The sequence below is a fragment of the Cajanus cajan genome, chromosome 11 (assembly GCF_000230855.2).
Source record: "Cajanus cajan strain Asha chromosome 11, NIPB_CcT2T_4, whole genome shotgun sequence".
NCBI lineage: Eukaryota > Viridiplantae > Streptophyta > Magnoliopsida > Fabales > Fabaceae > Cajanus > Cajanus cajan.
The window spans coordinates 44,903,884-44,918,701 of record NC_138527.1 but is presented as its reverse complement, the minus strand read 5'-3'; the positions used below and the strand labels follow the sequence as shown (position 1 = coordinate 44,918,701).

At 30.4% G+C, this 14,818-nt stretch overlaps 2 protein-coding genes across 4 annotated transcripts; one reads left to right on the top strand and one right to left on the bottom strand.

Annotated features, from left to right (window-relative positions):
• The first annotated feature begins 1,543 nt into the window (after window positions 1-1,543).
• Window positions 1,544-6,119, top strand: LOC109810906 (plasma protein). Its single transcript, XM_020374510.3, has 7 exons — window positions 1,544-1,753; window positions 1,828-1,929; window positions 2,071-2,185; window positions 2,415-2,530; window positions 3,934-4,122; window positions 4,469-4,611; window positions 5,700-6,119. The coding sequence occupies exons 1-7, from the start codon at window positions 1,632-1,634 to the stop codon at window positions 5,879-5,881; spliced, it is 969 nt and encodes a 322-aa protein (XP_020230099.1). The 5' UTR covers window positions 1,544-1,631; the 3' UTR covers window positions 5,882-6,119.
• Window positions 6,120-7,476: 1,357 nt separating this feature from the next.
• Window positions 7,477-10,545, bottom strand: LOC109810957 (transcription factor MYB53). Of its 3 annotated transcripts, none has more exons than XM_020374574.3 (4): window positions 10,134-10,545; window positions 9,751-10,021; window positions 8,416-9,117; window positions 7,477-7,825 (listed from the first exon to the last, which is right to left on the bottom strand). In XM_020374574.3, exons 2-4 carry the CDS (start codon window positions 10,011-10,013, stop codon window positions 7,789-7,791), a joined length of 1,002 nt encoding a protein of 333 aa, XP_020230163.1. In that variant the 5' UTR covers window positions 10,014-10,021; window positions 10,134-10,545; the 3' UTR covers window positions 7,477-7,788. The 3 variants fall into 3 exon arrangements, with proteins under 3 accessions (XP_020230163.1, XP_020230164.1, XP_082923206.1); XM_020374575.3 differs by having other exon boundaries at window positions 9,751-10,015; window positions 10,134-10,207; XM_083067080.1 differs by lacking the exon at window positions 10,134-10,545 and having other exon boundaries at window positions 9,751-10,120.
• Between the last annotated feature and the right edge of the window lie 4,273 nt (window positions 10,546-14,818).

Genomic DNA, 14,818 nt, shown 5'->3' with positions numbered 1-14,818 from the left:
CGTGGCCAACAGTTAACTCCGTCTAAATCATTTGGACGAAAGTCCCAAATTACACTAATTTAAATTATTAGGGACTAAATTGAGACAAAAAATTAAAGTGAGATTAAATTAAAAATATTAAATAATGTAAGAGACGAAAAGAGGTTTTTCACCTTTAAAAAATCTAGGAAATTTTGGATTATAGGGATGTGAATACCCGCATCTACCATGTCATAATCGTAACTGTCTCAGTGCAGTCTATTTTTTTTTCCATACTTTCGTGTAATTAACATGTTGTAACTGTTTTTGTCAAAAATAAAAAGAAAATAATATATATATATTATATATATATATATACTGCGACTGTTGGATGAAGAATAGACTGTTGAAATCTCAAATGTGTGTTTTAAATATGATTTACGAACATAAAATATGAATTGCTTGATTATCATTTGAGTTACTTAATGCATGAATGCGCGGAAAAGTAGAGTGATAATTTGTCTGGGTTTGTTTGGTAAGGAAACTTTAAGTGAGAAATTAAAAATCGTCGTATTAACTAATAATATTTTAATTACCTAAAATTAAAAAACTTGAAATTCCAGTAAAAAAAAGAAGTCAAAATTTAGAAATCCTCCGTGCTGACATTTTCTTTCTAATATCTTAATCATATGCAGAAAAACATTGACGCATGATGAATGATTTAGAGTGAATAATAAAGTCCAGGAACCTATATAACATTTGCCTTTTGCAGAAGCAACCATCAAACAAAAGCAAAATGTATAGTCCTATTATTATTCATTGCCTTCACCCTTTTGCATGATCTTGGTGGTTATCATGAAAAGACACATTATTATAGAAAATATTCCCATGGCAGAGAAAGTATCTTGAACTCCAACTGGATATGTAACACTAAAAAATTCCTTCCTCTATCTGCAAGGAAATGGAGGAGAAAGCAAAGAGATTTTAATTGGGGTAGTACTTGTAATGTCAGAATGGTAAATACTCTTTGCTTGCAAAATAAATAAATAAATAAATGAAAGTGCAGTAATTTGTATAAAAAACAAATTAACAAAGTGATCTTTAGATGCTTTAATTTCTGTCATGTTCTTCAACTTTAAGCTGGCTTAAATACAAATTTAATTTTTATAATTTCATCTAGAAAAAAAAAAAAGAAGAATAATCCAAGGTTATTTTTCTTTTGTAATTGTGTGGTTTTATTTATGTGTTACGTATATTTTTATTTATTTTTTATATTAAATTAAATTAAATTAATATTTTATTAAATAATTATTATTCTAAAAGGATTTTAGTTTCTTTAACTTATTAAATTATTATCCATTACATATTTAATTTTAGTATTATTTTATTAATAATAAAATACATTCAATCAAAATCTAAAAATATTTAACCGCATGGTTCAGCGATAGGGGTTGATCCACGCTTAAACAAGGTTAGGGGTTCGAATCCTGCCGTGTGTATGCAGGGACGAAAAAAAAAAAAAATCTAAAAATATTTAATTTAATAAAAGTTGAATAGAAAAAATAGAAATTGTTAAGATGGCAAGTTTAGAAGGAAGAAAGTGTTGAAAGGTGAAGTAGTCAAAGTTTTGACGGTGAATTTGGAAGTGAAGAGCGAAGAAGGTTGCGACAACGATGTGGCTCGAGGTTATCTTCGGTTTGATTGTATACAGGTTGTTCCGACGCTTCTTCTACGACGACGACGTTTTGGACATCGAAGGATCTGACTCTTCTGTTCTCTTCTCTGTTGCAGAAAGGTCTATCTTTTTTCTTTTTTCTTTTTCTCCCTATTTTTCTGTTTAGGGCACTAACCGATTTCAATTTTTCGCAGGCTTAAGAAACTTTACGGAGCAAATGTGTACGTCGGTCTTCGAATTCCCGATGCCGATACCGCTTCTCGACAGAGCATTGACATCGTTCTTCTCACCAAACAGTATTGTCCCCCCCCCCTTTTTTTTTTGTTGCAATTATCTTCTATTTGTCTTACGTTTCAGGGCTTTTTCTAATGTGCACCAATGTAAATAGCTGAAGTGTGATTTGGTTTTTATTTTTGAATTTCACTTTATTACTGCAGGGAGCTAGTGGTGGTATCTGTGAAAAACTTCTCGGGGATTTTGACAATTGGTGGTGATGGTAGTTGGGTCTGTGAAAAGCCAGACAAACATAAAGCGGAGCGTCATCCTGATCCTGTAAGGAACCAGTGAAATGTTCTTGTCGATGCTGAAACTAGCATCATTATTTGCCTGATCGAGTGCTGTTGTATAAGATGGGTGGGGTGAATTGGAAACTATTTTTGGGTGTTTATTAAATGATGTGAGGAGTGGTTTGGTTTCTTTTTTGTTTGTGTTTTGTTGTTGAGGCTGCATTAATTGTGGTGTGGAAGAGCATGGGTTGATTGTTTTCTCAACTTCTGTACAGGTGGAAGAAGCAAGGAAGCAAGTTGCTATCCTTGAATCATATCTTGAACAAAGAGGGGTTGCTCTGCCTGAAGGATATATATCTTTCAAAGTTATACTTCCAAATCCTAAATTATGGTATGTTTTTGAATCTCCCCGTAATGTCACTCTACTTGCTATTAATGTTGTCAATGTTGTCAATGTCTTCTTCTAATCGTTTAGGTGCTACTCTCTTTAGATTAGTGGTTAGCCAATATACTACGTGGTTTGTGTTTGTGATGTTCATGATTTCAAGTAGGCTCAATTCATCCAAATATCACTTGGAATTTATTTGTGATTTTCAATACCGAGTCTGTCATGACCTTGAAAGAGAGGACACAGATAAATAAAAATGCTTCTAAGTGATGGCTTTGAGGTGTTAAATTATAAAATTCATGATAAGGAGCTACTGAGCTAGAAGATGACAGTGGTATCATGGTGAACATGGAGAGTCATGGTGAATTGCTCATTATCTATTTTTGCTTTATACTTTTGTTTGTTTTTGTTATTGTAATCTCATCATATTAGAGTTAGACATTATTAATTCATTCAAAATTTTCAGTTACTTAAATGTGTATATGCACTCTTTTGGTTCAAAGAAAGGGAGGGGAGGGACACATTGTTTGGTTCACTACCGACGATGAGGGAAAATAAAAGTAAATTACTATTATATCTTTGGAATAGACAAATTAAATTACCAACTTAAGGATAATTTAGTCCAATTATTGTAAAACCTTCTCTCCTCTTCAAATCCCACTGCTTTTGGAGGAGAGGCAAAATTGATAGTAGAGAGTATTATAAAAAGCCCTCCATTCCATTTCCCTCCCCTGCCCTCCAAATTTTTGGACAAAACAAGAAAGGATTATAAAAATCCCTCTCCTCCCCTCTATTGCCCTCTAACCAAACACTACGTTAAAAGATGTTTTTATAATGTTTAAAACCTTTGTTTTTTTATATTCATGTCTGCCCTTCAATTTTATTTGTTCTCTGGGAAGTTATAAATTAAATCCCACTTTTGTCAACTTTGATGCAACAAATAATAGACAAATTCACACTACAATATGTTCAGGAGAGTGACTCAGATAATTTTTATGCTGGAAACTTTGGACAATAGGGATCCCATTTTGTCTTAGTAATGGCAAAAAATTTGTGACGCTAATTTTTTAGGAACTTTTGCCAATTTTGGCTTCATGTGTTGACCTGTTGTGGCTATTCTTCGTAGTTCGTATTCATATGTTTTATAATTTCTATTTTTAAATAGTTCTTTGCAGGAAATGAAGAAAATGGGGCTGTGTAATTTCTAGTTGAAATTGTTTGAGTTAGAAATTTGTTGCATAAATTGTAAGTGTCGATACTTGGTTCAATCACTTGACAAGCAGTATTTTTGACAGGAAAAATGCATCTGCTAATCTAGTAAAAAGCAACTGATAATTTTGTTATTTTAACCTTGTTGGTAATGTATGTTAAAATTAAATAATTGATCTCTTTTATTGTATTTGCAGTACCATTCCTGCAGGCAGTTTTCCATCTGAAGTTGTTACGCATGACCAATGGATGCAACTGAAGCCAGAACATAAAAGCACGCTGTCCAGTTGGGTAAAGACTGCCTTTCGTAGTGGGAAGAAGGATATGCAAGAATCTGTTACTCAGAATCTTGATTTTGTCCTTAGCTCAGCTCCAATATGGGATAGGTTAGTTACCATTTGGTACTTGATGAGTCACTATTTTACTTGTATTTCTTTTTAGTGGTATAACTATTTCAATGCATTCTTTTTAAATGATTTAATCCACTAATATATGATGCTTTAGCCCTACATAAATAAATAAGAGTTAGCTGCAGCCAAGGAAATTCTTCTGAATCAGAATCTGCAACTCTGCTGAGATTTTTTTTTTTTGTTAATTGTCGATGAAAGAGGGGCTTATAAGATGTCCATGCCCAAATACTGCATAGTATTGTGTTTTTAGAGCTTTTTCGTATCATAGAATATAACCAAATCATAGCTTTTCACTAACAAAATAGATTGTTTGGTTTTCTAGGGTGGAGCTTAAAGGCAACAAGTTTGTATTGGGGGAGTTCCTGGAATTTAAGGGAAAAGAAGAAGATGTTCAGGCTTTAAGACATATTAGAAGATCAAAAGTTGGTCAAATGATGATCCAAAAGACAAGCATGTTTGGACTAGGTAAACTTTTGAAGATAAATCATGATTTTACTTTTCAATTGTATTCCTCTGCATTAACATTAATTATGATATCCTTTATCACCAAACCATACTAATTATAATATCCCTCTTTAATTTAAAAGTAAATGTATTATGATCAAGAATCGGGGCACAAAATTTTTGTTGGAAGCGAGAGAGAATGTTAACATTCTTACATTGGCTCTTATACACTAGGGGTACCCTGGATTTGCTAAAGAACTGGATAGCACAAAAGATACTGGTTTTATGTTTTATTTTAAAATGGTCACAGTACAAACAAAACTATGGAATGAATGGATGAAACACTAGAAAAAGGTTTTAAAATATGTTACAATATATACCAAGGGACAAATTTTTGTTTCACGCACAAAACCATCTAAAAGTTAAAAAAAAAAAAAAAAAAAAAAACTCTTCCTCCCAATGATAGTCTTCTTCCACCACAGGTCACGTTCCTCCCAATTAAAATGTAATGAATGGTGCAATATTGAACTGCACCTCCTGCTGTTATTTTTGCAACTGCAGCGGATCCATATCCCTTCCACCACCTTTTCTTCCCCTTTCCCTAAAACCGGCATATGTAGTTGTGCAGGTGCTGTGAATTGGCCACCAAACAATAATAGAACAAAATTTGGGTTGTAACTCAACCATTTACATCATATTATTTTGGTTATATTGCCCCTCAATTTGCATCAAACACTTTTAAATTATTACACCATTCATCCCATAATAAGTGTCGTTTTATATTATTTTATATTGACAAAAAAAACTATTAAATAGATGAATTAATCTTGTGATTAATTTTTTTTGTTATGAATGATATGACATAACAATCATTTTTTAAATAATATTATATGGAGTATAAATGAAAACTAAATAATTAATACTATATTAAAAAGTTAATACGACATTTATTTTGAGAGTTATTTTTTCTTCTAATACGAAACTTATTATGGGATGGAAGAAGTAATTGATATTTGGAAATCAGGAAAATATGATTTTTAATAAGCTCATTGCTGATTAAATAGCTTTATTGTTTGTGGTTTCTTCAATTAATTTGGAATGATTTGCAGCTCCTTCTAGGCTTCAAGTTCTATACACCTTTCGCGACTATAGAACTGAAGGGACATCAGAACCAGAGTGTAAAGAAGTAACCGTAAGATCAAGTACAGAGATAATATTTCAATCTGAAAATGCTTCCAAAGTTCGGAAGTTTAAGCTCTCTTCAGTGAGCTCTATGCTTCTTAGCGCTTGAAGTTGGCCAAACTAAAGAAAGGTATTTTAGTGCTGATTTTTGCCAGTGGCATATATTTCTCGTCTATTTGTATTCCTCTTCAAGGATGTATATTCTTCGTTAAGATGCATGAAATGGATATATACATTACTAGCCTTACAGAATATCATTACACTCGAAAGTCATACAAGTTACTTAACAGGTTTTTCTGCGTGCTTGATTTTATGATGTATATTTTAATATAATTAGCAGTTTTATATACGTGAGTTTCATATTTATCAATTGGCCGTGAAAAAATTTACGTAACTACTGAATTTTTTTTAGTTAATCATATATTTGCCTGTGTAAAAAAATCAGTTTATAAAGTACAAATAATCTAAGGCAAATATCTCATGGGTTATTTCCACCTTTATTTTTGACAATTTTTTCTTTGGATTGGAATAGTCTAGCTGAAGATGATCATAAAGCATTTTGTAATTATGTTTATCGAGAAACTAATCAAGTTGCTAACAGTTTGGTTAAGTGAGGACGTTCAGTGTCGTTGAGTGTGCATATTTTTTCAGGATCTTTTTTCATGGATTCATATTCTTTTGATTGCTGATTTTTGGTGCTTTTTTAAAGACTTTTAATTTTTCGCGTTTAGTCTTTATTATACCAAAAAAGATTAATCTCCTTGCACTTATTCACCAAAGTAAATAAAATTAGATTGACATATTAAGACAAGCACTTTTGTTTTTAAAGATTCACCATGTAAGTTTTATTATTCGATACATACAGTTCCATGTCACGTATGCTCAAATATTAAAGGATGAGAGGTTTTGTTGAGTATTTTAAGTGCGCAGGAATATGGAAAGAGAGGAAACTAAGACTGCCTTTAAATAATAACGTAAAGTTTTTAAATCATATAATAATATCATGTATTTGAAAGAAAAAAAAATATATATATACAAGGTTTTGTAGATTAGTTTAATTCAATTTAAAATGGTTATTATTATGTGAAAAATAACGATTTGTATTATTTATTTATGAATGGTTCCTTGCATACTGGACCAAAATGGATTACTTGAAGAACTAACACAATTTGTGATTATATTTTAGCCTTATTCATTGGGTCAAAATCAATAGGAATAGTCTTACCTAACAGATAACAAAAACTTTTGACTTTTTATCATTCACATCAAGTTATAGAAGGAAGATCACACTGACTTCACCTCTATAGAGTAAATTATACCGTTAGATTTTCTAGGTTGCTTTCTAATTAGTGTCAAGGAGAAAATAATTGCGTGGACAAATAGTTTAAGGGCAATGTTATTATTAAAAATCATTGTGAAGTTGGACTTGGGTTAGGGTCATATTTTTTGTCCTAATTAATCCCCTTTTACTTCAGAACATATATAAATGGGTCGTTTTCACAATTGTATCTAATCGTTTATAATATTCACCCCCTTTTTCCCATTCTTCAAGTTTCAACTTAAGTCTCCATTCTGTTCGATTAATTTATTTTCATTGACTCTCTCGTTCAAAGATGTTAGTTTCTGTGGAAATAGATGAGACAAACAACAAGTGGATTGCAAGCATTTTCTTCATTATGCATGGCTTTATTCCAACCATTCACATTAGGTTTATAAAAATATAAATACTTCATTTAAGAAGGAAAGCCAACAAACAACACGTTTTATAGTTTATACAAAGAAGATGAATCAACATCATAGGGCCTCTAGTCTATGATTTAATTACGAATCTCCACGTTGTACATTTTAATGTACAATATAATTAAGAGCTTTCTATATATATATTTGGATCTGAATAATACATATAAACCAACCGATTATTTATAACTAAATGAACAGTATATATATGTTGATCCATACATAGATCAGTGAACAAATTCTGTTATTGAGCGATAACCCTCAAATGCCATGCATCTTTCACGGGACTGTCGACCATGCCTGGTTAGAATGTTGGCTATAGAAAGAGAAAAAAGAAAATGAGTTGAATAATAATAGTAGTAATAAATAATAATAATAATAATAATAATGATGATGAAAAAGAAGAAATTTAATATAACACCGTATATACTACTAGTTTATTAATGATATGAACTTAGATATAATACCATACTAGTTCTTCATTCAAAATATAATATTACATTTGATTATTGAGATGAAATTGATGACCACGTTAAAGGTGAATAATAATTAGAGATAAAATATAAGGACCTCCAAGTCCAAAGTTTTAGAAGACAAAATAAATTTAAATAATTAAATAGTTTAAATAGTAATTATATTTGATGATAATACTCAATATTCATGAGATAATTTTTTCACAAAATTGGATATAGCTTATATTGTTAATAGACTAGTAAATTAAATATATAAAAGAATTAATAATTAATACATTCAAAAATAAAAATGGGGTTATATTTCTTATTTATTTAAGTACATTAGACTATTTTGACTTGAAAATCAATATTTTCCATTGGTGTAGTGTTTCTAAAAGTTTATAGTAATAATAAGTGCAAGTAGGGATAGAAAATTGGAAGCAAGCACACTTACTCTATGAAACCTTTCCAATAAGTTTCGGTTGGTTCCTCATCCATTAAATCTCCCCACGTTAACTCAAAGCTGGTTGAACACTCCTTTGAGTTTACCATCTTTTCTGCTGAACGTTCAGGTGAGGCACAAACTAGATTTGGAAGCGAAGAATTTGATGTTGTGGAACCAAATTGCTCATCAAGCTTTTCAGATTCCTTGCAACCACTATTTCTGCCACCATTCATGTGTTGTGTTGGCTCCTGAGGGGCCTCAAAGTTTTGGAAATTATTGGCTTGGATTTGAGAAGAGAAACCAAGTGATGTACCATCATAAAGGTTTTGAAGATTAGAGAGATTATTCAACCCTAAAACATCATTTACCAAAGCATCTGGCAGTGAGTTTAGTGATCCAAAAGGGTTGAGTGGGTCTGAGTTTGAGACTTGAAACATGTTTTGCAATAACTGGAGTTTGGCTAGTTGTGTGGCATCTGATTGTAGCCTTAGAGCATTGTTTATGTCACAAGGGTTTGTGAAACTGCTCACAATTTTTGCAGCAGCCAATATCTGTTGTAGATTGCTAAGAAGGCTTAGGTGATCAGTTCTTGGACGGTGAGTCATTGGATCCAACCCCATTTGCAAAAGCTTTTTCTTTAAATGGGTGTTCCAGAAATTCTTGATCTCATTGTCAGTTCTCCCCGGCAGATGAGATGCTATAGCTGCCCACCTAACAATAGCAACATGAAGAATATTAAAGTCATAATAATCACTCTAATGATAATCGAACCATGATTCTAATAACAATCCTTGAACGCTACAATATACAATATTATATTGATTCTAATATCATTTTCAAATATAAGTTTAAATGCAACTTAATTTTATAAAATTAGTTTATAAAAATATAAAATGAAGATTTCTTCTTAATTATATATATCATTAAAATTATATCACTAGTCAATATGAAATCTTTAATATATATTTATTTATGTATATAATAATCATGCTGATGTCAAATTTATGATCTCATATATAATACTTCATCATATAATATTAGAATTTATAACCTATACATATTACCTTATTTTATTACTAAATTGACATTAGCGGTTTATATACTAATGTCAAATTTATAATCTCATGTATACTGCTTCACTATACATTAGCGGTTTATCATTTTACTTTATTTGAATAAATACTCCAAAATATTATATAATTTGACATAATAAAGTTATTTCATTCCAATTAATTAGTATTGATTTAGCGCTTAAGTAAGCTTTTGATCTTCAATATAATTCTAAACCAGATATTGTAGAATATACAGCATAAAGAAGAATAAGCTATATGGGGGATTAATTACTTGTTCCCAAGAACTGCATGCAAATTGATGATGAGTTTCTCTTCTTCATCAGAGAATTTTCCTCTTTTGATATCAGGCCTGAGGTAATTAGTCCACCTTAGTCTGCAACTTTTTCCACATCTGTTCAATCCTGCAAGCTTTGGAAGGGCTCTCCAACTTCCATGGCCATGTTTCTGAATGAAATCCATCAATATTTTATCCTCTTCTGGGCTCCAAGGTCCCTTCTTCAAACCACTTTCATCATTGCTTGGTGTTCTCATCATCACTGCAACTATTTATATATCACAATATATAGTATAGGAAATAATATATAGTTTGATTAATTGAAGAGTATAGTTTGCATGACCAAAAAAGAAAGAGATGATCAGCAGAAGAATCCAAACCTTTGAAGTGCTGTGAAGAGGAAGATAAAACTAAGATTAACCAGAGAAGTGTGTTTGTTATATATATAAGGTGGCAATAGAAATAGCAATGCGACTTAATTAATTAATTATATATCATGTAATGTTGTGGTGGCATATTCCAAACCAACTTTGTCGTGTATATCATACACAAAGTCATATAGATAACGACCTTGAAGGGAATCAACACACACTCACTCCTTAAATTATACATACTTTTACTCATAATGTCTAATTTCAGTGGATACCAATAGAAACATAATATCAACTTCGCTCAATGTCAAAGAACAGTTACGTAAATATTTTCTTTTCCTTTGGAAACATACCATTATACCAAGTTTCTAAGACATTCTAAAAATACAAATAGTTAAACGTTAAGGTAATATTTTCCATTGAAAAGTCACATCTATTTACAAATATTATCTTTCAGAATAAATCGTTGATTCAAGTAAAATTCAATTCAATTTTTTTTAAATATCAAATTTGAGTCTATTAAAAAAATCATATTTAATAGAAGAGATTCTATTATAATTCTTCATATAAGTTTTTCGTGACAATCAATCATTAGTAAAATTCACTATAACAAAATTGTCATACAGTGACACATACCCTATAGGGACACTATAAATGTCACTAAAAATTACTTTTACCCACACAATAACTACAATATATGTTGGTATATTATTAAAAAGTGAGTTTAAACTATGATGACACATAAAATATGTTGTTAAATCTCATTTAAAATCAACACTAAAATTGTATGTAACTATATGTTAAATAGACATATACCTACATATATTATACTTATAGTGACACTTTTTATATGTCACTACATGTAACATTTCTTGTAGTGATCATTAATAAATACTTTGAACCGGGAATATGATTATCAATATATATATATAGAGAGAGAGAAATATAGAGAGAGTTGGTTAATTAGTTATGTTTTTCATTTTATTTAAATGATGTTTTTAATTTAAATACAACTTTCATTCTTTATTTGAATCTCATCTTTTTCTTTTCTTTAAAATGATTTCCTCCTCTTGTTACGTTTTAACAATTTTATCTATTTTCAACTGTAAGCATATTCTTAATATAAATCCAAATCATATAAAATAAAATAAATTTGGTAATGAAAATACCACTTTTTGTGCATATATAATAATAATAATAATCATAATAATAATAATACCATTAATATTTCTTAAAAGAATTTAATTTTTATACGCAGTTGGTATAATTTTTTTTAACATTATCGATTATCGTTTATGACTTTTTAATTTAAAGTGGTTATTAATTAATTATAAAAATTAATAATTGCCATACAAACATACTAACTATTTGTGATTGAATAAACTTTTAAAAACTTTTTTATGCTATAATGAATTAATATATATACTATTTACTCCTCTTAAAATCATCATGCATGCAAGTCACTCACTAATTATTATTTTTACGACATGAAGATTGTGATTTCATAAACACCCTGAACAGTTTATCTGATACACCTTCTTTGCCTTTAATAATTATAATTTGACTTTATTTAATTTGTAGTCCAAATTTTCCACAGACGCGACGTACAAAGTAGCAAGACTGTGAGAGTAGAGTCAACGTAGAAGACATACATATTGTTTTATATAGCTAGAGAAAGCACGAAATTGATAAATTAAAAAGTGAACAGAATAAACGATATACGTAGAAGGCTAACACATGATGCAATTTTCAACAGGGGCCATATTATATGAATATGAATATGACCTTCACTTGTCCAACAAGAACAAGGCACATACATAATATATAATATAATATATAAATATATATGCGTATAGCTAGGGCAACATATATATGAGACATCAGAAACTGCAACGAACTTGAACTACCAGCAAGGGTTGGTTCCACGTGGCAATCATTTAGCGAGTGTGAACCTCACTTTTCATAGCCCATTTGGAGAAGTAATTTCCTAACTTGAAACCATCCAATTATACGTGTTTCATGTTTTAGCATTCATTGCTTTAACTTTTGAGCCTATTTAATTTATACGTGTTTCGCGTCATGCAACCCAAAACTATATAAAGGGTCCACTTGTGTTGTGGGACCCCCGATTCAACGAATCCATATATATTTATACATATGCATGATGTTTTATGCATCGATCGATCGGAAACTAAATTTTACATGAATATATACTGAACAAACATGGAATAGAAACTGCATGTATATAATGTTTTCATAAATGAAACATATATATGAATGAATGGATTCGTATTCTAGCAGTCACTCATGACAATAATTTATAGATGTCATGTTAATTAATATTTGAATTAATGAAATAGAGGAATAAATTAGGAAGGATATCTTAACAACTTCATTGTCTCATAACCATAAACAGATTTAAAATATATGCCGTGCGCTATCTAAAGTTTCCATATACATGGAAGATGTTGATAAATTAATCAACGACTAGAATGGCATGTGTTTGATATAAGAATACCAGCAGCCTTTTATTCAATCTTGTTAGGTAGTAAGTGAAAAATGATTACGCATATGCATCCCACCACCATATTTAAAAATCAAATAATCATGACATTTAGTACATAGTCAGATCCCTTTAATTGAAAAAAGAAATATATATACTCATGCACGAATAATCTATTTCTATAGTCTACTCTATATCTATTAGTTCAAATAGAAGAATAGAAGAATCGCCCCTACTTTTAGGTGAGAGTGAGAATAACAAAGTCATTGCAACTTCTCACACACAAAACGTAGAGGCATGCTAAAGGTTAAAACGCCGTTGATTTTAATTTGCTTTTTAATATGAGTTTCCAATCTCGTACACTATCAATAGGTCTAAGTAACATTCTCTATTCTCTATCTGAATTACCAAAATCTTTCTCAATAATGTCAATTACAGAAAGTACTTTTGACACCATTATTCTTTTAGAATATGTTAAACACATAGAAAACGGGGGGAAGGGGGTTCGGGAATCTCCAACTAATATTCAGTGTTTCCATAGCAATAGTTCTTTTCCCTTTTGCCAAGCAAATTAAGGGTTCTATTATTATATATACATAAAATACTTTTCACTATATAACAAGTAATAAACAATAAGACGAAGCAAGTAATGAATTACATATAAAAAAGCATATAATTTGTGTAAAATGATTTTTTAAGACAAAATCATTAAAGGATTTCAAGATATAAAGTGTGGCCCTATTAAAAATTATGAGACTTGTGTTTGCACATATATAAAAGCAGATGGTATTTTTTTATGGACTGAAGACCTAAACTAGCTAATTCGAATTTAATTAGGTTGGTCTAACTTAGTTAAACATTAAAATTAGCCAAAAATGCCCAAAACCGGATCGACTTGGTCCATGGCTACCAGTAGGTAATGCTAGCAAAAATATAATGATTACATTCAATGCATTTTCTTTTGATACCTCAGTTTAAGATACAGAAAATCTCCAAAATTAAAAATCAATTACATATTTTACTTCATCCCACTAATGTGAAGAAGGGCTTAAACAAGTAAGTTCTGAAAGATGCAAGACCCTGCATTGAGATTACATCTATATGCATATAGCTTAGAGATACTCCACATCAAAACTTGTATGACAAAGTGAGATAAGAAGAAACTAGAGAAATATATGAGCGGAGATTATTAATATGATAAGGAGAGGTAGAAAGAAAAGAAAAAAACAGAGAGAAAGGTTGCTTTATGAATAATATAATATAATTGGGATGATATATAATGGGTAACTAATGGATTCAGATTCAATGGATACTCATAAAAATTACTAATACTAATGATAGATAGGTAATTATCTACTGTATAGTATTTATCCGTCCCTTACCTATTGACACACAGTAATAATAAAAAAGTATCTGTCAAATATATACCAAATCACGTGGAAAGAGTAGATAAGCAGCCAAAGAGAATAAAAAATTTATACCAAATAAGAAAGGGAATCGATTTGACAGTCTTCCGTTAAAAGTAAAAGCAAAACTACTACACCTCATCTCACCTCTCTAATCAATTTTTATCCAATACACGCACAACAGGCAACTTCCCTTTATCTTCAATGGACAACATCATTTTAACATCACAATTATTGATTGACTTTATAATAGGGTTTGTAGAGAGAAAATACAAGGAATAAGAATCGGGAAAAGAGCATAACTTATTATGTTTATAGTATTTATTGGGAAGTGACAATTAGTGTTTGTGTAATAAAGTCGTGCATAAGTTTGCAGTATTCTACAAACTTTTATTTTTGTTATATTCAGAGGGGACTAAATGAGTTATATGCAAGGTAAAAAAAATCAAATTAAAAGTCATAATTTTATGAATTTTAATAAGTTTGAAGCATTATGAGTTATGACATTATTTTGAGAAAAGGGGAGGCGTTAGACCACTTTGCCTTAGCTGTTTCGAAGAGCACTGCATATTGTTTCTTCTAGACACATTACGGAGTGTTTAATGTTTTCATGTCACATCTTTGGACACAATAGTCAATTCGGGGGGTTAAAGGGATAGTAGACCTTGTCGTTGTAGGGGTTTTCTACGAACATTACCTCATTATCCACATTTACAAGCCACTATAGATTTTTCATGTTTACTATATTTTATCTCGTCTAATTAACTAATGACAGCTCAAGATTT